The 27,383-nt window shown below is 37.8% G+C and overlaps 1 protein-coding gene across 1 annotated transcript in view; it reads left to right on the top strand.

Annotated features, from left to right (window-relative positions):
• The window catches only part of NLRP14 (NLR family pyrin domain containing 14), a 54,970-nt gene that overhangs the window by 6,020 nt on the left and 21,567 nt on the right, over positions 1-27,383 (top strand). Inside the window, exons 2-6 of the mRNA XM_017847967.1 lie at positions 12,524-12,833; positions 13,636-13,704; positions 16,280-17,876; positions 20,556-20,720; positions 23,546-23,713. Coding sequence (XP_017703456.1) covers positions 12,545-12,833; positions 13,636-13,704; positions 16,280-17,876; positions 20,556-20,720; positions 23,546-23,713 — 2,288 coding nt within the window. The 5' untranslated portion in view covers positions 12,524-12,544. The remainder of the gene's footprint in view (positions 1-12,523; positions 12,834-13,635; positions 13,705-16,279; positions 17,877-20,555; positions 20,721-23,545; positions 23,714-27,383) is intronic.

Below are 27,383 nucleotides of genomic sequence, written 5' to 3'. Positions count from 1 at the left end.
AGGAAAGAGGGAGGAAGAAAGAGAAAGAGGAAAGGAGAAGAAAAGAAAAGAAGGGAAAGGAAAGAGAAAGAAAAGGAAAGAGAAGTTTATAAAAGTGAAGAAACAAATGACTAACAGAATAATAGAAAATGCCTTTGTGTTGAAAATTTTTGAGAAGGCATGAATGTAGACCAAATAACTCACTACATTTCAGTCTGGATTAGTGAATAAAGACCCACTAGACATAAAAAGGTATAATTTCTATACTGTAAGGATAAAGAGAAAAGCTTTTAGGTTAAAAGATAAGTTATCTAAAATAAAATGACATCGGACATCTCTTTTGTAATGTTGGAAGCTAAAAAAATGTTCAATAGCAGTATAGACTAGTAGGCTAAAGGGGCTTCAATATATCAGCCAAAATATCATCTCTCCCTAATGTAGTGAAAGAAAGGTTTAAGGATTTTCAAGAATGCAGAGCCTGTATCACTCAGATGTCCCCTGAGTTAACAATTCAAGGAAGTACTCCAAACAGATAACAAACCCAAAATAGAAATACCCCACAAAAAATTATAGACAAGGAAACAGAGAAAGCCATGATATAAAGTAAATAATAAACCAAAAGTTGCATGTATAAAGAATGCAATAAATTATTAGTCATTGTACTAAATGTGAATGGACTGAGTTTTTCAATAGAAAGAAACTCTCAGAATCACTCAAGTAAAAAAATCCAACCATATGCTGTTTTCAAGAAACATCTGTGAAGTGAGTAAAAAAGATACCAGGCAAATGAGCAAAAATTTCAAATAATCGAAAGTTAATTTAAGAACTAAATAAAGAGCTATTTAATTTAAGAACTAAATAAATATTTTGATAAAAGGTACAATTTATGAAGAAGTATAATGCCATCAAACCCGCTAAATACATAGAGCAAAAATGCATAAATTTGAGTACTTGATTTAAAAAATACAGTTCTATGGGGAAATTCAATATATGTGTTTTAGAATTAGAACTAGGATACAATAAAATAAAGTCATGCACAGTTTGAATAGTGTAATTAATAATCTGAATTTCAAAGGTATATATAGAAACCTTATAACCCTAGAATTGATAGTATATTTTGTGTCCATAGAACATTTTCAAAACTGATTATGAGTTTTGCCATCTTCATCCTCAACTGTTGAATGTGTTTTTAATTGCTCTGAGAACATAAGCAAAGAGAACTTCCATACCCTTGCCCATCCACACAATGCATCACACACCTACCTGCATCAGTGCCCCTTTTCAGCTAGAAGCCTGTTCATGTAGTCACTAGTTTCCATCCATTCTTACTCACATGACCTAACTCCAGTAATTCCCCCCCTTGCAATGTCAATTTTTCCCTCTATAATATATCCTTCCCATTATCACGTATGCTGTCATTTCTCCAAAACAAAACAATAAAATTTTCTATGGCCCTGTTTTAGTTAGTGTGGGCTGTTATAACAAAATACCATAAACTAGATGGTTGACAACAACAGAAACTTATTGCTCACAGTTCTGGGGGTTGGAAGTCCAAGATCAAGACACTAACAGATTCAGTTTAGTGAGGGCCTACTTCCCGGTTCATTTATGGCTGTCTTCTTGTGGAGACCTCACATGGCAGAAGGGACCAGGGAGCTTTCTGGAACCTCTTTCATAAGGGCACCAGTTCCATTCATGAAGGCTCTGCCCTCACAACCCAATCATGTCCCAAAGTCTCCACCTCCTAATACTATCAGATTGAGGATTAGGTTTCAGCGTATGAATTTGGGAGGACACATTTAGTCTATAGCAGGCCCACTTCTCCCTCAGCTACTGTATCATTTCTGTCCTTCCTTTTGAGCCAAACATCTTAGAAAGTAGTCTATTGTCTTCCATTTTTTCTCCTTCCAGTCTTTTTTGGCCTTACTTCAATTAGGGTTTCACCCTACCGTCTCACTGAAACTGCTCTTTTCAATATCACTGATGGTCTCAATGTTGCTAAATTCAATGGTTAGTTTTCAGTCTCATCTTGTTCTATCAGCAGAATTTGGCACAATTGATTTCAGGCATTTGGTACAGCTAATCTCTCTACCTTGAAACATTTTCTTCACTTGGAGTTTTAGATAGCATACTCTTCAGGTTTTCCTCTCCAGATGTTATTTTCCATGCTTTTTTGAAAACAATTTTATTGCCGCCTCCCAGGTCTGCTCCCTCTGTGACTTCTAAACAGTAGAGTGATTCCTCAGGGATCAGTCTTTGAATGTTCTATTCTCACTCCCTGAATGATCTTCCATGGCTTTAAATTCCACCTATCAGCTAGTGACTTATAGTTTATATCTCCTCCTCAGACTTTGAATTCTAATTCCAAACTCCTTCCTTGTCAATTTGACTTCAATGTTTAATAGGCATCCCAAATTTACCAAAAATGTACTCCTGAAATGCCTCACAAACTTGCTTTTTTATTTTTTTACAATCTTCTCAATCTCTCTTCCAAATTCCCAAGTCAATATCTTAGATTTCCCTTTGACCCCTTTCTTTTCTCTTACCTCCCAATCTGTTCTGTTAGCAAATCTTTGCAATTCTATCTTAAATACTCAGAATATGACTGCTTTCACCACCACGACGGCTACCAGCTTCACCCTAGCCATCATTTTCTCTCATATGGATTATTATAATAGCCTCTTAATTGGTCTGCTTGCTTCTGTCATTGCTCTACTCCAGGATACTTCATATAGAACCAGGATGATTATCTTAAAACATAATAGTTATTATTCACTTTGCCCCAAACCCTCAGTTGGCTTCCTAGTTTACTCAGAGTGAAAGCCAAGGTATTACAGTGGCCTATAGGGCACTACATGATATCTCTCTTCTTACCTTTCTCATTTACCCCCTATTTTTCTGATTCATATTCCACTATTTTGCTGCCTTATCCCATATTAGCCATTCTGGACTAATTGTTATTTCTTAAACTTGCCATTCTTATTTTCACTTTACTCTCTTCTTTCATTAATGAGGTGCTGTTGATTGATTCATTCACTGCTTTAAGTGCTGAGAATAAAAAACAGAATGAAATAAATAAAAATCTTTATCTTTTATGGATCCATTCTCTAGGTGGGGAGGTGTGGAGTAAGGAAAGATCAATAGCTAGTAAATAAATAAGTAAAATTATTTATTGGGTGAGAGTAAAAATACAAACAAAAGAGTAATTCAAATTTTGTTACTCATTGTATTTGTGTATGTAACTGTTAATTTAATTATGCAGCATGAAGAAAAAATGTAAAAGGATACATACCAGAGAATTGATATGTTCAATGTGTATTGTTTATTGGGAGGGATTGATGTAAGTACAGACAGGAAAAAACTAGGGGCCTATAAGGCAATCTCTCAAACTCTTAGTAAAAATGGAATACTACCACTTTTATTTTACCTTTATGCTTGTGATAGAGAAGCAAAGTGACAAGTTCTTTCAATTTGACAAAGAAATATTACAAGCACTTCTACCTTTTTACAACACAGAGATGCCACTTAAAGTATATTAAGAGCAACGAATGAACAAGTACTACAGTCACTCATATTTGCAGACCTTTTAGATATTAAAGATCACTTTCACAAGGCATTGCAATAATTTCAAAAGTCCAGATTTCTTATAAGATCCCTCTGAAGAAATAACACTTCCAAATATAAGTTTACATATAAACGCCTCTATCCTCTTCCACACATTTACCGCAGAAGATACAGTGTTCAATATAGGATCCTCTGTGCTCAGCAAACCTGTGGGCGCACGTCCTTCCGAAACAAAAATAGAACAAGATAATAACAGTATGAACATTTATACAGATATCCTTCATGGGACAGCAAAAATGTTCTATTTCGTGGTTTTCTGTGCATGTTAGAAACAATTTCAAAACCAAACCTTCTAGAATGTGTAGTTTCTCTTAAGATGTACATATTCGTGAATGTAATATTCAGCATATTAGCATATCATAGCAATTTAACATAGTATGTTGGAACCAAACTAAAAAGAGTTTGCCTTTTCTCTCACCCTACACTTGGCTATCCTTTTGAGGTAGTTTTTATATGAATCTTTATAATCTAAACCTCTGATTTCTGGCTGTTATTGACGTTGTTGGACCCATCTTGCTAACTAGCATGCCTGAGTCCTTAGTATCAGTTGCCTAGAGTGCATATTTTCTTAATGCCAACGAATACTGGCTCTTCCTTTGTCAATAAAGCTTGAAGTTCTCCATGAAGAGTCCAGCTGGAGAAATGCTACCTTCAATAAGGATAAATCACCCAAATCTTGTTGCTATATGAATATGAAAACTTGTCCCAAATGGGTAATCCTTAGAAAAAGGAAGCCATCCAAATAGAGCATCCATTTACCCATGCTATCCAGAGGTTTCTCATCTGAGAGGCAATTCTCAATCCTGAAGCTCCTAGATCTATTAGCTTCTAAGACTGTCTTCAGGGGCCAAGGCCACGAATTCATCTTAGAACAGTTCTAGTCATGTGGGATTTGAATGAAATTGCACTATCCATAAATCAACACAGAGCCTTGGTGACTACTGTGGTCAATTTGACTCAGATGTTCCTTAAATATGTCGAGTAGGCTCTTAACTGAGGGTCTCTGCACTTGCTATTTCTTCCTCCTGGAATGCTCGATCGCCCAGATATCTGCATTGCTCACACTTTCACATTCTGCAAACATCACCGTAGTAGTGTCTTCTCTTCCTATTCAAAGAGAAATAGGACCCATCCCCCACTTCTCACCCCCAGCGCTGTATTCCTTGCCCCACTCTGATTTTCTCCACAGCTATGATCACCACCTAGTATACTACAATTGATTATCTGCGCCCCTTCAACGGATGAGGGCTAGATGAGCAAGAATTTGGATATTTTATTCACTGCTAGACAGGGCCCAGAAAACTGACAGGCACAAATAAGATGCTCAATAATTGTACGGATATTAGATGGACGAATAAAGGGACACTGCTTATTGGGAGTCAGCCAGTCTGGGAAAGGTCCTTCAAAGCTAGGGTTCAATTCCCCGACTTCCTCTTCCCCACATCTGGAAGGCACGGAGGAAGGACGTGCGTCCACAGGTTTGCTGAGAGCAGAGGATTCTATATTGAACACTGAATCTTCTGCGGTAAATGCGGAAGAGCATAGAGGTGGAGAGTGGGAGCAGCGCTCCCTTGGCCCTCCAGCCAATGGGAAGAGAGATTCGCTAGCTCAGGCGGTGGGGTCCAACCACCCAGGCTGGTCCGCAGCCCTCTTAAAGGGTTTGCTCCTCTCGCAGGGGAGGAGGGAGATGAGGCATTAAGGGCCAGAGTGCGTTCCCCTTTGTCGTGGAACAACAAGTGCCTGTTGATACTTTCCTGTCCTCTGAAGCCTGGCTTTCGACGCTTTTACCCTTTGACACCGACGCCTGGTGAGACCGAGGTATGGAATGACTCTCCTCTTCTCTGGATGCGTACTTTGTCCTCTCTAAAATGGGAAGTTGGGTTCTGTGTGAGTCCATCCAGCGCCCACATTCTGCGTGGAAAATGAAAGGAATATGGACTTAGGGCCCAAGAGGATGAGTTGCCAGGACATCCCAGGGTGGGACACTTTTGGGCATGGCGCCGGACACGACCAGAGTGGAAAAGCGACCTTGAGGGTGCGAGTCCACGGTCACCTGCAAGTAGCCTTTGGCTGGAGACCTAGTGTGGCCTGTATCCATTTGTCAAATTCCAAAGAGATAAAGAAATGAATGCCTGCCAACTCTCCTGGAATTTGGCAGGCACTGCCTGTGGTGCCCGCTTCTAGAATCTCCTGGATTAAAACGATATGAATAGTCCCACTTTCACCAGGCTTGACGAATACAGGCAAGTCCCTCGCCTCGCTACCCAGGAGCAGGTGTTCGTCCTTCAGTCTGAAGCTATTCCCGCCACCTGTGTTCTGCCGTCTTTCATTCACTCTGGGTCTCCTCCTAGCCCGTCTCCCTACTGAAAACGAAACAAACCGCCTAAAAACTGCTCTGCAGGTGCACCAGTTGCTCTGGCTGGTGCTCCAGGTTTATCAGTATCTGTCTCTCCACCTCTCCCTAGCAAAGTTCAAGAAATATTAGTAAGGTAGCACATGCTTGCTCCCTGCGTTGGTCATCCTCTAGCCTACAGTGCTTTAGTGCTTTAGCACCCCTACTCCCTCCACTCCAGCAGTGACCCAAAATTGCTCTCTCTATGCAAGTTAGCAATTATTGCTAACACGCCAAATTCAAGTACAGATGCCAGGCATTCATTTCTTTAACTCTTTGAAATTTGACAAATGGATATTGCTTTTTTACCTTTTTATTTCTCCACTTATTTAAGGAATGTATTCTGATGAAAGATAATTGTCACAAATTGTCCTAAACTCTGTTGTGTTTTGAGTTAGGACAATTTGTGACAATTATTTTAAGTACTTTTTTTTATGTAGAGGTTTTGTTTGCTTAGTTGTAATCTTCATATAACTGCCATCTGTTTTGCTCTATGATGAGGTCATTTTAATGACTAAAAAAATCAAGTGTGTGCTATATTTTTATACATTTATTATAATTGAATCCTTACTGACAATTATTTACTATTCTAAACAAATACTCTTATGCACAAAACTTTCTTTTCTGTATTTAGGATTTTTTTTTCCCAGTGGATAATTTACCAAAGAAGATACTGCTTGAAAACTCATGCATGTTTGTAAAATTCTCAGTAGACATGCAGACATGCAGTTTTTCAAGAGTGTAGCAATAACATATTAACGCCTTCCTTTTATATGGTACTGTTTTTTAAAGCTTATTTTTATCATTTTGAACTTTGAGAAGGGCTGTTTCCTGGTTTGCATTAGTTGTGCTAAATGCTTAAGTTTGAAAATTTTCTGAAATACTTGTTAGCCATTTGCTTTTTGCTTTTTTCCCCTTCTATGAATAGGCTATTCACAATAAATTTGCCTTATTGCTGTTCTGATCTATTTGTATCATGTCATTTTAGGGATATGAACCTTTTTAAAACAATATTTTAATGTGAACTGTAATTCATAAAAGACTGCACTAAGTATAAGCAAGCACCTTAGTAAATGATTACCAAGTGATCACTCATGTAAACCATCAGCAGGTCAAGGAATAGTACATTAATTACCAGGACCTAAGGCCCCCTTCATCCCCCTCCACCTCTTCTCCACAGGGGTATTAGGAAACTGACTTTTATGATAGCTACTTCATAATCTTGTTTGATTTGGCTTCTTTCACTAATTATGAGATTTATTCTAGCGGCATATAGCTGCAATAATATATTTTCTTTGCTGTTTAGGATTTTGTTGTATGAATTCACCACAGTGTATTGATTGGTTCTACTATAGATGAACTCTTGGGTCTTTTCAAGTGCTTAGGGATTACAAGCAGTGCTGTTATAGTTATTGCATATCTCCTGCTATACCTACACACATATTTCTATTGGATGTTTTCTAAGAACTTTAATTGCTATTTCATAGTGTATGTATATTTCCAGTTTTAAGGAATAACCATTTTAGAATAGTATTTATTAGAGTTACAGAAATTTCTTGTATACCTGTCACCCAATTTCCCCAATTTTTAATATCTTGCATTACAATGGTATATTTATCACAATGAAGACAATAAGGCAATTAAGTTGCACTTAATTTGAATTTCACTAATTTTTCCATATTGTTCTTTTTCTATTCCTGAATATTACATTTAGTCATTTTGTCTCTGTAGATTCCTCTGGTCTGTGAAAGGTTCTCAGTCTTTCCTTGTTTTCTGATGACCTTGATCTGAGAAGTACTAGTCTGGTAATTTGTAGCTTGTCCCTCACTTTAATTTTTTCTTATGGCTAGACTAGGATGCTGGGTTTGGGGAAGGAATATCACATGATAACATGCCATCCACAGTGTCAATAGTACATACTATCACAGTGACTTATGGCTGATAATAGTAGTCTTGATCTTGGGAGAGTGTTTGTCAGGCTTCTCACTAAAAAGTTTCTCCACTCTCCCCACCTACTCCCATACTCCTCTCTTTGAGGAAATCAATAAGCACACTCAATGCTCTGGAAGGTGGGGTGCAGTTGGGTTAAGAGCCACTTCCTGGAGGGGAGCATATCCTACATAAAGTATTTGGAAATCTTCTCTCAGAGAGATTTGTCTCTTTTCTCTCATATATTGGGACATTTATCTATATCTGTATGGACTCATGGATACTTGCTTTGTACTTTGGGCTATAATCCAATACTGTTGTTTATTTTGGCCATTGGGAACTCTTTCTGGTTGTATCTTCAGTCTCTTTGCATACCCCATTATTTTCCTTTCCTTATTTCTGGCACTATGAGATGTTGTAAGCTCATCGTATCTATTCCCTATCCTAGCCCTAGAATCAGCAGTTTCTCAGAGGATCCCTGATTCCTTTTACTGGCAAATGGTATGGGTTAGAAGCCAAAATTTGGGCCTGGGTGGACATCTCCAATTTCAGTAGTTAAGACAAACAGTTTTAAAGTGGTTTTATTAATTTACACTTCAGCTGCTTATTTGCCATATTCCCTGTAAACATTTTGCTGTTTTTGGTTGGCCATTTGTGTTTGAATTTTAAGGACAAGAGGTTTTAATTTCAGCATAGTTAACAATATGTCTTCAAATATTCATCGTGGTTCTTGGTCAGTTCCCTTATTGTGTCCAAACTGGTAAGTCCCATCCTTCCTAAGTTGTGATGAATGTTCTTTGCTGTTTTCTCCTCCCTGGTTTGAAGTATTAATGATGCTTTCCAGATATAATTATATCTGGGATGATTTAAGAGGATACTAATTAATTCTTGTCAAAATGGTTTACAAGTTGTCCTAATGAACGACACTGAATTCTTTCCTCCCAGTTATGGTATCTCTTCTATGATATATTGAAATCCAATGAGAATGTATTTTCTTGGCTGTCTACTCTTTTTCTTTGATTTAATTATTATGACATAATTAAATCATTTGTACATTTAGGCCAGGCACCATGGTTCATGCCTGTCACTGTAATCCCAGCACTTTGGGAGGCCTAGGTGGGCAGATCACTTGAGGTTAGGAGTTGGAGACCAGCGTGGCCAACATGGTGAAACCCTGTCTCTACTAAAAACCCAAAAATAAATAAATAAATAAATAAATTAATTAATTAATTAAATTTAGCCAGGCATGGTGGCAGGCACCTGAAGTCCAAGTTATTTGGGAGGCTGAGGCATGAGAATTGCTTGAACCCAGGAGGGAAGGCAGAGGTTGTAGTGAGCAGAGATCCACCACTACACTCCAGCCTGGGTGACAAAGCGAGACTCCATCTCCAAAAAAAAAGAAGTTGTACACTTAGCAGTAGTGGTTAGACTCTTGAATTTTTTTCAACTGTGGGGCAGTTTGCTGCCCTGGGGTCATTTGTCAATATATAGAGACATTTCTTGTTTGTCACAACTGTAGAAGATCCAGGGTTCTAATTGGCATCGAACAGGTAGAAGCCATGAATGCTGCTCAACATCATATAATGCACATATAGTGTCCCCCAAGGAAGTATCCAGCCTAAAATTTCAGTATTACTGAGGTTGGGAAACTGCTATAGGAGATTTAGTTAGAGCGACCGAGAAAGGAAATCAATCCAGACTGTATGAAAATGGTGGAAACACCCGACTTCCTAGGTCAAATCTTACTTCACTGAGACCTCCATATTTCTACCCTCTCTAGGTGAGAATCCCTTGTCCCTTTGTGTTCTCCTAGAACTACTCAGACCCAAGTGATAGTCATACTGTATTTAGAGGTCTTCCTCTTCCAGTCGTGTTCAGCACAGGGTCTGCTCTCACAGAGCATGGCCACACAGATTTTGTATAACTCTGAATTTCCAGTGCCTAGGAAACTGAAGTGAAATTAAAAGGCAATGCTATGTAGTAGAAAGAGAGTGAGCTTTGTAGTATGATATGCCATTTGTCAACTCTATGACCTGGGCAAGTTTCTTAATTTCTGAGACTCTGTATCTGTAAATGTGGATAAAATCAAACATTCAGGTCTGTTTTAAAGTCTAGAGAAAATTTTTATAAAGAACCTATACACACTACGTCCTCACAAATATAGTCATTAATATGAGCTAATTATTTTGAACAAATATGCTTTGTTATAGGCAAAAATTTACATCAATTTGCAAATTGAAATCCTTGTAGACCATGGGTTCCCACTTTAGTTCAGGGCATTTTTGAATGAATGAATGCCTTCCTATAAGAGAAACAGTGCCAAACGTGTGTTCTTTTCTAAAGAGGTAAAACAAAACAAAACAAATTTCTTCAAGAACAGCATAAAACCCTTGGGAAGGAGACTACAGTATATTGTACTCTATTATGATTGTAGATATCATATAGTAGAAAGCTAATAGGATTCAGACTCGTATAGATCTCGGCTCAAAGGGACACCCAGAAAGGAGGAGGAAAACGAAAAAAGTGTGGGATTGCGACAGCAAAGAGGCAAGTAAATATCAAGATGTAAGGCTTTGTTAAAATAGTATTATTAACATATGGCACCTTGTTAAAGTTAGGTGCATGCATTAGCTTTTTCAGTTCTTGCAGAGATGGGTACTCTTGCTACTCCTGCTTACAGATGGGAAAATTGAATCCCAAAATGCCCCTTGAATTTCGTAACAGGGAAGTTATTGGTATGAGTTATTTCAGTGGAATTGTGGTGGCAAAAGTTCTATCGCAGTGGACTGAGGAGGTATAATAGGTGATAGAGTATAGAAGACTGAAGGAGTTTGACTATGAAGATGAAAGGGATTTGGAGTAAAGGGAAAGTTTGTAAAAGACTAAGTTAAATTTGGGCGCATTTAAGTACTAATAAGTAGGACTTAGTGGACAGGGAGAAGTTGAAGATCAAGAAGATAGATTTCTAATGGATTAAATCCCTTTGGGAACAATTGCTTATGAGATTTAGATAAGAGGTGGAGAAATAAGCTATAGAAAAGGCAAGAGAGCTCCCCTCATTTGTTACAGGAAAGACAAAGATAAAAATGAACCCACATGCAGTGATATCTGTAGATTTCTAGACAGGAAGTAGAAGATGTGTTCTGTGCCTTGCTTTCCCTCACCTACCATATTCTGTATGTACTGGAGAAATTTCAGAGTTCTTTTTTGAAGTTTCCTCAAATCTTTTCCTTTTTGCTTTTTAAAAAATTACTATAGGACTTGTTTTTGTCAGATTTATCTGTAATCTAGAATGTTTGTACCATGTAGTTAAACAAACAACCTTAAAACAGCTGATAGCTCACCAATTACTGTAGGATAAAATCCAGATTTACTATATAAGTTTGGAGATAATTCACCTTCTGTTTAAAAGGAAAACTCCTCCTTCTATCTACTTTTATTTCCCCCATCCATGTTTCTTTTCCAATCATATTAGCAAGAATCGGGGGAGACATTATGAAAGACTGGAAAAGGCAGGAATTTTAGTGAAAGATCTAAGTTGAGTTCCAGCACCACTTACTAGCTCTATCTCTTCAGGCAAATCACCAAAAGAGATTAAGAAAACTTGATGGTGCTTTGGAGAGTATGGATTAAGTGATTAACTGGAGCACCCATGTTGAATAAGAAATTGAATAAGGCCCTTAAGATGGCTGATGAGGGGAAAACACAGGGCTCAAAAGGATTTGGTGGTGTTTGAAGAACTGTCACCGAGTAAGGGCATGAAACCACTCAATTAACTGGAAGATATTAATAGAAAATGGGTTATAGGAGTTTGCAATTTAAAAGTTTGAGTAGTCATTGATAAAGCCTGGGGTGAGAGCATCAGAGTAAACTGCTGGAGAGCAGTAAGGTCATGGGAGTTGATGTCAAAGACATGAGATGAGGATGTTTTGGATGAGCTTTAACACTGAACTCACCTAGAATAGCTGTGGTGTTGGGAAAAGTATACGAAAGGAGCTTGTGTGCTAGGAAAGACTATTAATAATTATGTATGGATTTATGACCAGAGATGATATGACAAGAAGAGGTAGATGGTAGCATATTCTATTGCATGTGTTTGATGAATAATAATGTGTTGGCAGGGGAGCAATAACAATGCGTTATGGACTGAGATGTATATTAGATGTTGGTGGGGGATAGAAGGGATGAGGACGGACAGTTAGCAATATTTAGGAAGAGCCAGTTCTGTGCCAAGTGATATATGAACCCTACCTTATTTGATCCACACTAAAATTAGAGGTTGGCTCTGTTATCTCCACTTAGTAGAAGAGTAAATTGAGGTTCAAAGAGAGGAATTACCTTTATTTATATCACTCATAAGTGGTAGGACTGGGAATAAATCCTAAGAAGATGGAATAAATATACAGTATAGTGGTCTATATTAGAGGAATGCTTTGTGAAAGAAGATGTATTACAGAGGACATTAGGTCAGTACCAAGCCTAATACAGTGGGCTTCTGCAAATGTTTGTTAAATTAATCTATATAAGTATTTCATTTTCAAATCTTTTTCATGTGTCCCATTTATTCCATGTGCTTTTGGTTATTTGTTTCCCCCACAGAGGCCTGAATATTTGGACAAGATGGCAGATTCATCATCATCTTCCTTCTTTCCTGATTTTGGGCTGCTATTGTATTTGGAGGAGCTAAACAAAGAGGAATTAAATACATTCAAGTTATTCCTAAAGGAGACCATGGAACCTGAGCATGGCCTGATACCCTGGAATGAAGTGAAGAAGGCCAGGCGGGATGACCTGGCCAATTTGATGAAGAAATATTATCCAGGAGAGAAAGCCTGGAGTGTAACTCTCAAAATCTTTGGCAAGATGAACCTGAAGGATCTGTGTCAGAGAGCAAAAGAAGAGATCAACTGTGAGTGATGCTAGGGGCAGATCTGGGGCTGGGCAGGAAGGAAGTGTTTCCTGGAGTCCAATGGAATGTTTCTGTAAGAGGGATTTAGGGATTAAACCATGATGGGGGACATAAGCTCCATGGTGGTCTTGTGTATGGAGAGCTTGTTGGATTATTTGAGGAAGGAAAGGCAGATGGGTTTTGAGTACTGTTACTCAGCCTAGCTCCTTAATTGGGGGCAATTCATCCATCTTGTACCAGTTGAAATGATCAAAGGAATTGAGTGATAGGAATTGTCCCATAAAGTGCCTTCACCTAAACTACAAGTTATAAGTTAGGCAACATTTTGAGAAATCAAATATGATTTAATGTATTTGCTGAAATATGAGGAATGGGCTGAAAATTATTATTGGACATAATCCAAGCCAGTATTTATAGTCATTCTCAGGTATGAAATATTATAGACATCTAGAATTCCTTACTCATATACAAGGCTTTATATATGTGTGTGTGTGTGTGTGTGTGTGTGTGTGTGTGTGTGTGTGTGTATCTCAGGAAACTGAGGCTTACACTACACTATTTGCCCTGGAGCTACAGGGTGGGGGCCATGGCAAGAGGTCTCCTACTTCAGTGTTGTCTGTATCACATTGCTTCTTCTCTCAGCTAAGCTTATGGAGTCTGAGGTTCTGGCAGCTTTAGTTTTCTTAAACTCAGATAGTCATAGAATTGGACCACTGATGAGAATGTTGACCTTTGTTCTAGCCATCGTGAAAGCTCACTTTGTTTTCATTAAATATCATGATCCTTTTGGAACCTGTTGCAGGGTCAGCCCAGAGTATAGGACCAGATGATGCCAAAGTTGGAGAGACACAAGACCAGGAGGCAGTGCTGGGTGAGTAGTTAGGCCTTTCATCAGATTTGGGAGGCATTCAAAGTTTTGATACAGGATGGGGATTTATCTCCCAGAGGACTTTTGTTCAAATCTTGTTAACTTCTTCTAATACCCCACCTGTTCCCTGAATGTCCCCCAAAAAGAATTAGCAAAACACTCTCTGGCCAAAGTCAGAATCAGGGCCTTGTTAATTCAGGTCCTCAAGAGAACAGTGTTTAGAATGCCTGCTAAAAGAAGGGCTGATGCACGAAGGTATATTAATGTTTATATTTTATGTACTAAAAGTCACTGAGTTGGCAGGAAACTTTTCATTTGTCACACCTACTTTCTTTAAAGATGGTACTGTAATTAAATTCTAGGAGTGGTGACCAACTGGTTCATATAAAAACTCATGTCTAGAACTGAGTCTTCTCAGTCATAGTTAACACAGGGGTCCCCAGCTCCTAGGCCACAGACCCCTACTGGTCGGCGGCCCCGCAGGAACCAGGTCACATAGCAGGAGGTGAATGGTAGGCCAAGCGAGCCTTACCACCTGAGCTCTGCCTCCTGTCAAATCAGCAGCTGCATTAGAGTCTCATAGGAGCACAAACCCTATTGTAAATTGTGCATTCAAGGGATTTAGGTTGTATGCTCCTTATGAGAATCTAATGATAAATGTAATGCAATTGAATCATTCTGATTCACCCCTGCCCCCTACATCCATGGAAAAATTGTCTTCCATGAAACTGGCCCCTGGTGCCCAAAAGGTTGGGGATTTCAGACCACTGGCTTATTAACACCATTTCCCTACTTGGTTTTGAATTCTACACAATTTAATTCCAATTTATATAAATGGAATTACAGTAGAAAGAAAATTAGATCAAGTGAGAAACCTTTATTCTTAACCCAGCCACATTCTAACAAGCCACATTATTTCATTCAAGAAATAATTGAAAACTTCATCCCAAGCACTAAAATATAAAAATTGCTTGTTATATTAAATGAACTTGAATATAACTTCCCACTGTGACTTTCATTTCTGATTCAATATAAAGAAGTTTATCTTTGTGGTATGAGAAAAAAACTCATGGGCTAATAATTTTTTTTATTATTATTTCAAACCTAATGGCTATTTCCCTCTTATGTGCAGATAATTGCACACAGATATGCTAATAAATGTCTTCAAATTATTATTTGGAAATGTGATAAAAGTAAACTATTCATTAATAGGACTTTTGGAAAATACTGTAATACAAAATAGAAAATAAGAAGTACAGCAATGATTTACTGATTATTTTCTCTGTGAGTGTACCAACATACTGTTTGAATTACTATAGTTTCATGGTAGGTTTTAGTTTTGGGTAAAGAGTGTTTTCTTCTCTCTGCCTGGCCAATCATTAGTTTTGCTTTTGGAATTTTAAATTATCATTTGTTTATGTTTTATCTTTGTTTTAAACTTCATGTAAGCAAAATGAGCTATTTTAAAAAAAGATTCAAATGCTTTAAAAGTACATAAAGTGAGTTTCTCTTTCCCACTCCCCATCCCCAGTCTTACTATTCAGAAATAATCAGTATTAATATATTGGTGTATATGGTATAGGTTTTCAGATACATAAAGTTTGTTCATTTTATTTCCAGGAGAGGATCATATTGTACATAATTCCTAGAAACTTCATATCTTTTCTTGTTATTATTTGGGGGGATATTAGTACCTATAATTATACCTTATTCAAAAGTTATAAAGTACTCAATTATATGATTGTATTCTCTCATTTTTTATTGCACAAATGTATTTGAGACTTCTTATGTGCAAGGAGATGTGTTAGACACTGAACATGCAATGATGAAGCCGCCAGCCAAGTGCATCATTTATTTAAACAATAAAGTAATTATAGCTAGTGACATGTACTGTGAATGAAAAATATACTGTTTTGAGAATATATAAAAAGGGGAAGTACTCTAGTGATGAGGTTCAGAGAGGTCTTCCCCGAGATCCTATATTTTTAATAGAGGTCTGAAAGAGAGATCACACTGAAACAGGTAAAGATTAATTATATTTTCATTCTATTTCTCTTAGGATGTTTTTTTTTTTTTCAAAATATTATTTGAGCCATGATTCAATGTTTATTTCTATTAACTTTTTACTTGTACAAAGAAAATTATTTTGATCTGTAGATTCAGATCTGTCTTGGGGTCTTTCCTATTATTGCTAATGGTTGCCTCTACTCTTTTTTTATCTGGATGACACTTCTGTTCTCCACGTCTGTCATCTTTTTTCTCTGTAGAAGGAAAAGTACAATGAAGAAAAACATATTTCTAAAGTATATCTGGTTTTATTTCCCATCACAAATTAATTTTCTGCATCAATTCTGGTTTTATTACAGTATATAATACAGGTTTTAAATCTATAGGAAAATTTTATTTGATTTATATTATTTTTAAAAAATCAAAACCAGCTCTGATTTCAGCCTACATTCTTTCTTGTTCCTAACTGCAAGTTTGGTATTCTTGACATTACATTTCATAGAATTTGTTTTGATTATGTGTTTTTTTTGTTTTGTTTTGTTTCGTTTTTACCTTTGCCATTCTGACTTAGGTGATGGAACAGAATACAGAATTAGAATAAAGGAAAAATTTTGCATCACTTGGGACAAGAAGTCTTTGGCTGGAAAGCCTGAAGATTTCCATCATGGAATTGCGGAGAAAGATAGAAAACTGTTGGAATACTTGTTTGATGTAGATGTCAAAACTGGTGAACAGCCACAGACCGTGGTGCTTCAGGGAGCTGCTGGAGTTGGGAAAACAACCTTGGTGAGAAAGGCAATGTTAGATTGGGCAGAGGGCAATCTCTACCAGCAGAGGTTTATGTATGTTTTTTATCTCAATGGGAGAGAAATTAACCAGCTGAAAGAGAGAAGCTTTGCCCAATTGATATCAAAGGACTGGCCCACCACAGAAGGCCCCATTGAAGGGATCATATCCCAGCCAAGTAGCCTCCTGTTTATTATTGACAGTTTTGATGAACTGAACTTTGCCTTTGAAGAACCTGAGTTTGCACTGTGCGAAGACTGGACCCAAGAACACCCAGTGTCCTTCCTCATGAGTAGTTTGTTAAGGAAAGTGATGCTCCCTGAGGCATCCTTATTGGTGACAACAAGACTCACAACTTCTAAGAGACTAAAGCAGTTGTTGAAGAATCACCGTTATGTAGAGCTACCAGGAATGTCTGAGGGTGCAAGAGAGGAGTATATTTACCAGTTTTTTGAAGATAAGAGGTGGGCCATGAAAGCATTTAGTTCACTAAAAAGCAATGAGATGCTGTTTAGCATGTGCCAAGTCCCCCTAGTGTGCTGGGCCACTTGTACTTGTCTGAAGCAGCAAATGGAGAAGGGTGGTGATGTCACATTGACCTGCCAAACAACCACGGCTCTGTTTACCTCCTATATTTCTAGCTTGTTCACATCAGTAGATGGATGCTCTCCTAGGCTACCCAACCAAGTCCAGCTGAGAAGGCTATGCCATGTCGCTGCCAAAGGAATATGGACTATGACTTACGTGTTTTACAGAGAAAATCTCAGAAGGTTTGGGTTAACTAAATCTGATGTCTCAAGTTTTCTGGGCAGCAATATTATTCAAAAGGACACAGAGTATGAAAACTGCTATGTGTTCACCCACCTTCATGTTCAGGAGTTTTTTGCAGCTATGTTCTATATGTTGAAAGGCAATTGGGAAGCTGGGAACCCTTCCTGCCAGCCTTTTGAAGACTTGAAGTCATTACTTCAAAGCACAAGTTATAAAGACCCCCAACTGAGACAGATGAAGTGCTTTTTGTTTGGCCTTTTGAATGAAGATCGAGTAAAACAACTGGAGAGGACTTTTAACTGTAAAATGTCACTGAAGATAAAATCAAAGTTACTTCAGTGTATGGAAGTATTAGGAAACAGTGACTATTCTCCATCACAGCTGGGGTTTCTGGAGTTGTTTCACTATCTGTATGAGACTCAAGATAAAGCATTTATAAGCCAGGCAATGAGATATTTCCCAAAGGTTGCCATTAATATTTGTGAGAAAATACATTTGCTTGTATCTTCCTTCTGCCTTAAGCACTGCCGGTGTTTGCGGACCATCAGGCTATCTGTAACTACGGTATTTGAGAAGAAGACATTGAAAACAAGCCTCCCAACTAACACTTGGTAAGTGTATTAGGGCCATTCCCTGGAAGTGCCCTGTAAGGCAGAGAAGAAGTAGATTTTGTCAGAGGGAGGAGTTATTTAGCTGAAGTCCCAGAGCTGAGATAACCCTTCAGAGTTGTCCCATCTTGAGGCAGGGAGGCTAAGCATTTAAACCCCTTATTGACCAATCATGGCTACTGGTGAGGAGTGGGCAAAAACTTTCCTGAGATGGCTTTTTTGGCCTGAAGGCAATACCAGGAGAGGGACTGGGCTGAGGACTCTCAATTGTTGACAATCCCAACAACTCAGGGGGAATGAGCACTTCAGTCTTCAAGGAGGAATGTGGCATGGCACAAACTTGCATCCATGATAATAAGTATGTTTAATTTCTAAAGATAATGTCATCCAGAATAATAAGGGACCAGAAATTTCCTTCTGAACCTGGTAAACACAGGTTATTTCTCTGTATTACATTCCTCTGCACTCTACTGACCTAGCTTACTTTCCCCATTGCCCAGACAATTTTGGCCTTTGTTTTGTAGTTTGTGAAAGGTCTCAGCCCTTTAATGCCTATCTGAAGACACTGGAGGTTAGTAAGAAAGAGTAGGTGCTAAATAAACATTTTTGAAAAAAGAAATGAACCTTAAGTGTTTTATGTATATTCTACTCTACCCCCTTTCTCAAGTTGCCTTTTCTGACTACCTGTCTAAATCTGAGGAAAGAATTGAACTATGGAATTCATTCCCAGATGTATATGAAGTTAATTGAGGACTTCCCATGTGCTATATAGTTGTATAGTGAATTGGATATTTAACATAATATCCAATTTAATGTTGTTGGCAACCATCTCTATGCATTTTTAAGATTACAAAACTCAGAGACATATACCTAGAAAATTTCTTGATTTGAGCACACATCAAATAATAATTAAGTTGCTGAGTGCTTGTCACATAACCTGACAGTCTTCTAAGTCCTTGATCTCATTTAGTCTTCTGATAGTCCTATTAGGTAGGTGCTATTATTTCCATTTTACTTAGGACAAAATTGTGGTACCAAGAAGGCATATAACTTGACTGAATTCACACATCGGATTGTAATTTCTTGGTTTGCTAACTTTATCCAAGCTGTTTCAGTACCATTATATACAACTCAGAAGCACTCCTTTCTTATTAGAGCATACATTTCATTTATTTGCAAACTGTGGGAGTAGAAATTGTGGGCCCTGATGCTATGACCTTTACCTACCTTGGAAAATTGTGAGTAATCTTCAGTCAATTTTCTTAATTCTGACTTCAGAGTTCTGTTTAAAGAATATGTGATTTAACAGGGCATTAAAACGTCTTTTATGCCTAATAGTAAATGTTAGAACAGTATTCTGGCCACTAGATTGCCAGTTCTCCTGCTAGCTTTCCTTACCTATGTTGTAGAGTTATCCAGTACTAGAGTTGGCATTGTTGCTAAAATAAGGAGCCAGAGAACCCAAAGTTTTGAAAGAAAAGCTGTAGTCTCTTCTATAATATAACTACATTGTAAGCTTTATGAGAGCAGGAGCTCTGTTTGGTTCACCATTTTATCTAGTGTTCGCACAGAGGAAACACTTGAATGCTTGAATGAATAATTTATTATCTTGTTTTTATAAATTTAAGACCTCAAGTGATATAGAACATCACTATGAATTGTCATTCATTCCAATTTAAGATATGGGAATGAATATTTATTGAGTAGCTATTATATATAAGGCAACATACTAGACTTTTATATATTTTAATATAATATTTAATATATACACATATATGTATATAACAGTTACTGATTACTAGGAACACTTATAGCATGAGATATTTGCTAAGCATTTTCTATATATTGCCTTATTGAATCTTCACAGTAAATCCTAAAATATAGATACTGTTATCTTCATTTATCAAGATGATGAAGCTGAGGCTCTCATGGGTTAGTAAATTTTCCAGAATAACTCAGTTCAGTGAGTGGCAGAGCTGAATTGGGTCTCAGAGCTGCTCCATTGTTGAGCTTATAATCACCAGGTTGTCCCCTGTTGTATTACCCTTTATTTGTTCATGAGTTTATTGATAATATTTCTAATAATTAAATCATAAAGTATTTAAAGTTTACAGTGTGCTTTTGTGTACCCTTTAAAATGCACTATTAAATTTCCACAACTCTGTGAAAGGAGACAACATTTCCATTTTATAGATGATGAAAACTTGTAACTTAAAGAATTGATGCAACTCTCTTAAAATAATATGGCTAGTAAGTGGTAGACCTGGGCTTCAGGCTTGTGGTTTTTAATCTATACCACTTTACACCTAATGTCTACCCACTAATCCTAATCATATTCTTTGTGGCCAAATTTTATTTTTCTTTTTGATATTGGCTCTTCAAGTATTTGAATACTTCTCTCTTATCCCTCCTGAGTTGCTTCATCTAAAGTAAAGCCTCTCTGGTTTTTATTTTGTGTGTGTTGAGGGGAGTGGATGGGAAGTGGGAGAGCTATTGGACAAACAAGGCCTCTAGAGTGCCCAGAGGAAGACTTCCTTGTGGACTGTGCCCACGGTGGAGCTGCACTGTATGCTCTTGCCTTTCCAAAATACACTTACTTTTACCCCAATACTATCTTCTGAGGGTTGCCTAGGCTGAAATAAAATCAGCATTGTTTTTCTTTTTTCAATTATTTATGCAAAGGGATGGTGATAGCATTACTCACTGGTGGCAAGATCTCTGTTCTGTGCTTCATACAAATGAACATTTGAGAGAACTGGACCTGTACCATAGCAACCTTGATAAATCAGCAATGAATATCCTGCATCAAGAACTAAGGCACCCAAACTGTAAACTACAAAAGCTACTGTAAGTCTGGTATGAGAAAATTTAATGGAGTAATTCTAATTTCTTTCTGTGTTTCACCTTCCACTCATACTCGTTAGGGGAAGCCAGTGCTAACAAATACTTACAAGCCACTGTGTAAAATACTCAAACAGGAACAATGGAATCCTCTGGGGACATGAGATCATTACTAACTTGTTCTCAGAGTGATTCCACAGGGCATAGGAACTGTTTACATGGGTTTTTCAGGCGTGATTAGGAACTTTCTAAGTGAAGAGCACAGAGCTAAAACATTCTAGGCAGGTCACCAATGCACTTTCAAGGACATGTTCTGGAACTTACTATCTTCTTAAATTTTTTTCTGTTGAGGAAAAATTTGCATTTAATAAAGTGCAGAAATAATGTTCAGTTTGTTGAGTTTTGACAAATGTAAACATCTTTGTAATCAACACATCCAAAACGATAGAAAATATTTTCATTTATCTCAGAAAGTTCCCTTATACCCCTTTTCTTTTTTTTTCTTGAGACAGGATCTTACTCTGTTGCCCAGGCTGGAATGCAACAATGCCATCACAGCTGGAACTCCTGGGCTCAAGCAATCCTGTCACCTCAGCCTCCCAAGTAACTGGGATTACAGGCATATACCACCATGCCAGGCTAATTTTTTTAAATTTTATTTCATAGAAATAGGATCTCACTGTGTTGCCCAGGCTGGTCTGAAACTTCTGGGCTGAGGAGATCCTCCTGCCTCAGCCTCCTAAAGTGCTGGGATTACAGACATGAGCCGCGATGCCCAGCCTATCCCTTTCTGTTCAATTTTCTCACCCCATCCAGTTCCAGAGACAATCATTTTCTAATCTCTGTCACCAGAGATCAGTTTTCTGTCTTTTTGGAATCATTTTGATTGATTCCACAGTATGTATTTTTTTTTTAATTTATCTTCTTTCTTTTTCTTTTCTCTCTCTTTTTTTTTTTTTTTTTTTTTTTTTTGTGACAGTCTTGCTCTGTTGCCAGGCTGGAGTGTAGTGGTGCAATCTCAGCTCACTGCAACCTCCGCCTCCCAGGTTCAAGCCATTCTCCTGCCTCAGCCTCCCAAGCAGGTGGGACTACAGGCACGTGCCACCACACCTGGCTAATTTTTGTATTTTTAGTAGAGATGGGGTTTCACCGTCTTGGCCAAGCTGGTCTCGAACTTCTGACCTCAATGATCTACCCACCTTGGCCTCCCAAAGTGCTGGGATTACAGGCATGAGTCACCACACCTGGCCATATCCATCTTCTTGTGCTCAACAAAAGGTCTTCTAAAATTTATCCATGTTGTTGCAACTTTCAGTAGTTTCTTTTTTACTGCTGATTAGTATTCCATTGTATAACAATACTATAATTTGTTTATTCATTCTCTTATTAATAGACCCCTGGCGGTTTCCAGTTTTTAACCTATTAAGAATAAGGATAATCTTTGTCAACATTTGCTGCTGTCAGTCTTTTTAAAATTTTATCTTAATTTGATTCTAGATACTCAATCACTTTAAAATGTTGAATGTTCACATGTTTCTTACCCTTTTCTGTAAGGACTCCACTAGGAGCTGAAACTGATCCTAATCTCCTCTGTATTTTGTGCCTGTAAATGTGTGCAAGTTACATTTGTAGTTTAGTATGAACTGAATGCTGAACAAATGATAGATCTTTGTTTCCATTAGTACTAAAAATAGATGTTATTTTGGGCAGGGGGTGGGGACAGGCTTCTCACCAAATATTTTCCTCCCAATCTCAGTATTTTTAGTGAGTTCTGACATTGGATTTCAAGCATCTAGAATAGGTCTGTTATTCCATATAGATGTAGTAAGGCAACTAGATGTATTTTATGATTAAGGGGTTCCTGGAAGTCCTTTCCATTCATCCCTACACATTTACCCCATATTGTCCCTTCACAGGATGTCATCAATTAAGATCTTCACAATAGCCAATCCCTTCTGGGTTAATTGACTTCCTTTCTTAGAATGGCAGGGTTGCATCAGTGGGAGGATGCCATGATGACTGTTCTCAGTCTGCCACCTTAATGTGGTCTTACTGTGGTCCCTTTTCCCTAATAAATGAGATGGTGCCATTTATATTTACTGAGTGCCTTAGGCACTTTTACTAGATGAGGATGGTTAGTGCTGTAAATGGGTAAAATCCTTATTTTCCTGTGTGTACTTGCCTGGGGTGAGGGGAGTGAGGGTGGAGGGTGGGTGGTGGGCAGAAGGGAGGAAAGGTGGTGTTACAAAGAAGGGCATTGGGGACTAGCAGAGACACTATAGAATAATCAGAAATATCTGACATTGACTGAGTTAGCAGGTAGAAAGTAGGACAAAAATTGGCAGATTTAACTTCATTATTTTGCTTGGGCTGCCTCTGTACACCTGCCTCCTACAACTAGCAAAGTCCCCAAGATGACACAGTATGTTTTGCAACAGTGTTTTGTTATTACTGCACATCAAACAGTTGATGCTAATTGTGAATTAACCTTGGATTATTTAAAGATTTGGCTATTGTGAATTAATGTTATTTTAGTACTTGGAATGGCCCTGATAATTTTTGATAGTCATTCCTGGGATTACAAGTTTAAGAGGCTCCTCTTCTGCTTTTCATGATGTTATCACCTTCTTTTCCCTTAAGGTAAAAAATACTTGGAAGTGTCAATTATCAAGACATAAATAGAAATTGAAGTTATAACCCAATTGTTTTAGATGAAAATAAGATAAAAGAATATTCATGTAATATCCAAGAATTAGATTGAAAAGAAAGAGATCCTGTAACCAAGGAGAGAAATGATTTTGTAATACCTCCTGCAAATTTTTCTTCTGAAGGTTGAAATGTATCACTTTCCCTGATGGTTGTCAGGATATCTCTACTTCTTTGATTCATAACCAGAATCTGATGCATCTTGACCTAAAAGGGAGTGATATAGGGGATAATGGAGTAAAGTCATTATGTGAAGCCTTGAAACACCCAGAGTGTAAACTACAGACTCTCAGGTAAGCTTTGAGTTGTTTTCTCTTGTTTTGTTTTATAATTGAGGTTTTGTCTATCCAAGTAGACTCTTACAGCCTGGATTTGCTATTTATAGGACTGGCTTAAATCTACTTTCATGATATGGGGTAGCAAGCATCAGTGGAATCAAGCTGATTTTGTTCTGGTAGGACTTTCACTCCTCCAATCTCCCCAGGAAGATTTCTCATTGTGTGGTTCTCTGTGTCTCCTAAATCTGCTGGTGGAGGGAATAAGAGCAGATTCAGAATTTATAAACATTTAACACCTCTAATATTTAAGTGCTGGAATAGATTTGTTGTATCTTTGAATTCTCATAGAAAACAACACACTGGGGGATGTTCTTTAAGTAATTGGGGGCAGTGCGGGGACAGACTCACTTTTATTTGATTTTTGATGGTGACTCCCCTTCAATTTAGAACTGCAACTCAGTGACCAGCCCAGAAGGCTGAGAAAGAACAGCGTGGAAATGGTTCTCTTTCGAGGTGCTTGCTGGCTACCACACACTATTGATCTTAGTGGTGACTCTTCTTTGGCTGATGAAAGCGAGAGGATTAGCAATCATACTGTTCTCCACATTGTGTGACAGGTTTTAAGAAAGATTTTATTTTCCAATGAAAGGCAATGAAATAGGTTTCTGACAAAACCAGACAAAACAAATAGTTACAGTAAGTTTTACATTAGAAGTTTTTATAAGCCCTGGACTCAGTTCAAGGTGGCCAAGACTGAAGCTTGATGCATGAAGGGCCAAAGTAGATCTGTATTTGTAGGAAGCAAATTACAATCCAGGTGTAGGAAAAGTAAGTGAAGTCTGGAATAAGACTTTCTTTGACATTTTTAAAACTCTTATCAGTTTTTGTAAGATGGAATTCACTTACAGCACATCTGGAAAGTCGTTGGATAATTCTCAAACATAGATTGAGTTCAGTTGTTAGCAGGGCAGGTCAGAGTAAAGGTTTTACCTACTAAGTAGTTTTAAGATATTATAAGGAATTTTCTGTAATCTACATCTCTGGTCTGAAACTCAGGTGAGAAGTATGTCACTGATTCCTATGTCTAAAAATAAAATGTATTAGTAGCAAAAAGCTGTTAAATTGAGGAAAAAAGGAAAGATGTTTTCTTACAGTGGGAGCTGTGGATCCAAGACAAAAAAAAGCTTGGCGCTTGACAGACCAGTGGGATTTGATAAGATCCCTTCCATTTGAGGTTTGAGTAAGGTTGTCTGCTGGTAAGCCTTGATACAGACCAGGTTGCCAGGATTTCAAATAGAAAATCATCTTTCTGAGTCAACTAGTAGGGCTCCTTGCAACAGTGAATACAATGCTTTGGCAAAAGTCATCAGAGCTTTGTAATAATCTAATACTCCATTATGTGGGACTGCATGTTCCGCCAGTGTGGGTGGCCACTGAGGAGTAATCAGTGGTCTTATTAACATTTCCTGTGGGAGAAGGTCCAGTTTTCTGTTTGCTTCATATCTCATGTTATAAGAGTCACAGGTAGTATGAATGTCCTCATTAGTTTGGTTTGTGTATAGACCATGCACAAGTTTCTAGAATTGCATTTTGGTGTTATACTCTCTCTGTTTCTAGATGATATAAGTAGTGTTGATACATCAGTAGTGTTGATACATCAGTAGGACTTTGCCAGCCTGTCTTGCAACATATGATCCCCAGTTATTATTAGAACTTGGCTAATTTATAAATAAAATATCTTTTAAAACTTTAAATTGCTCACATGAGCCCCTGTACATGAACATACTGAAAGGATACATAATCGCTAATTTTCTTCTTTCTTTTTTTTGAGACAGAGTCTCGTTCTGTCACCCAGGCTGGAGTGCAGTGGTGCGATCTCTGCTCACTGCAGCCTCCACCTCTGCCTCCTGGGTTCAAGCGATTCTCCTGCCTCAGCTTCCTGAGTAGCTGGGACTACAGGCCCACGCCACCATGCCCGGCTAATTTTTGTATTTTTAGTACAGATGGGGTTTCATCATGTTGGCCAGGATGGTCTCAATCTCCTGACCTTGTGATCTGCCTGCCTTGGCCTCTCGAAGTGCTGGGATTACAGGTGTGAGCCACCGCACCTGACCCATAATCACTAATTTTCATGAGAATACCTTACTACAATATTTACCAAAGGCTTCCCTCAAGAAGAGGAGAAAGATCTATTCTCTTTGTCTTGATAGATTTTTCCACAGTATAGGCCTTATAATGTGTCTTAAAATATGTTTTAAGGTGAGTTTTTAAAATTTGCTGAGCAAGGAGAGGCCAAAAACAAAACAGAAACTTTGGCATAGTCCAATAATTTCTGATTGTGACCAGAATCTCTTCTTAGTTTGCATATGCTCTGCCACTGGGGCTTCATAAGCAAGGTAAGGGAATGATTGTTGCTTCCACAGCACAGCCACCTGAAGGGTACCAAAATGGCATATAAATGCAGAGCACTCTTTATATCTTCATATACTTTGAATTAGAAGACTAATATTTCAGAAGGGGGACATCTAGAATAGTTAGATAAGGCCAGGTGTGGGGTCTCATGCCTGTAATCCCAGCATTTTGGGAGGCTGGCCACTTTGGATCACTTGAGGCCAGGAGTTCAAGACCAGCCTGGCCAACATGGCAAAACCCCATCTCTACTAAAACTATAAAAACTAGCCAGTCATGATGATGCACACCTGTAATCCCAGCTACTCAGGAGGCTGAGACAAGAGAATTCCTTGAAACCTGGGAGGCGGAAGTTGTAGTGAGCCAAGATGGCACCACTGCACTCCAGTCTGGGCAACAGAGCAAGACTCTGTGTTAAAAAAATGTCAAAAAGAAGGAAGAAAGAAAAAAAAATAAGCTGGCTAAGAGGAACTTGCCTGAGAATGGCAAATATCCACAGCTGTGTCTCATTATCAACTAGAGTGAAATATTACTTAACAGGTAGATAGCATATGGACCAATAGAAATTTTTGCTTCTTCAGGAGTGAGGAACCTTTGTGACTCATTACAATTGTTTATAATCATGAAGTGTCTAATGAGTCATAAATGTAAACAGAATTTGGAGAAATGAGAATACACACTTTAAAACAGAGGTTCTGCCACCTGGGCAGACTACCCAGCAAGCAGAGATTAAACTACCAGTCTTCTCCATTCAAAGTGTTTCTTTTATTCATTAATAAACCATGATATATATGTGTACACAGCTTCATAATCATACCAAATAAAGTTTAAGTGAAATATCCTTTAAAGGTTGAGACCATAACTTTTTGAACAGAGATAATATGGATTATAAGGCAATATATTGATTTTTGCTGTCTTTATTTTAATATAAAGAACAAATTGTGTGGTAAGACTGAAATTTATTTTCCCACTTTGAAATTAAACCTCTTTAGAAACATTTAGATAAACTGTGAACTAATCTTTAAAATACTATATTACTTCAACATTTCAAAATCAGCAAGTTTGGAAATTGTATTTAAGTTAATATTAGGAATAATATAACCACTGTTGATAACTAACAATATAGCCAAATAATGTGATACCTCAAAACTTGACCCAGATAGTATAAAATATTTATAATCTTGGCTGATTCCCAGATTTATAAGTTTCTGGTTTATAAAGATGCTGGTCATTCATTTAACTCATATCTATATCTATATCTATATCTATAGCCCTA

The sequence above is a fragment of the Rhinopithecus bieti genome, unplaced genomic scaffold (genome assembly GCF_001698545.2).
Source record: "Rhinopithecus bieti isolate Rb0 unplaced genomic scaffold, ASM169854v2 scaffold_30917, whole genome shotgun sequence".
In the NCBI taxonomy this organism is placed as follows: domain Eukaryota; kingdom Metazoa; phylum Chordata; class Mammalia; order Primates; family Cercopithecidae; genus Rhinopithecus; species Rhinopithecus bieti.
The sequence above is the reverse complement of the archived record's forward strand: the minus strand, read 5'-3'. Positions and strand labels throughout refer to the sequence as shown.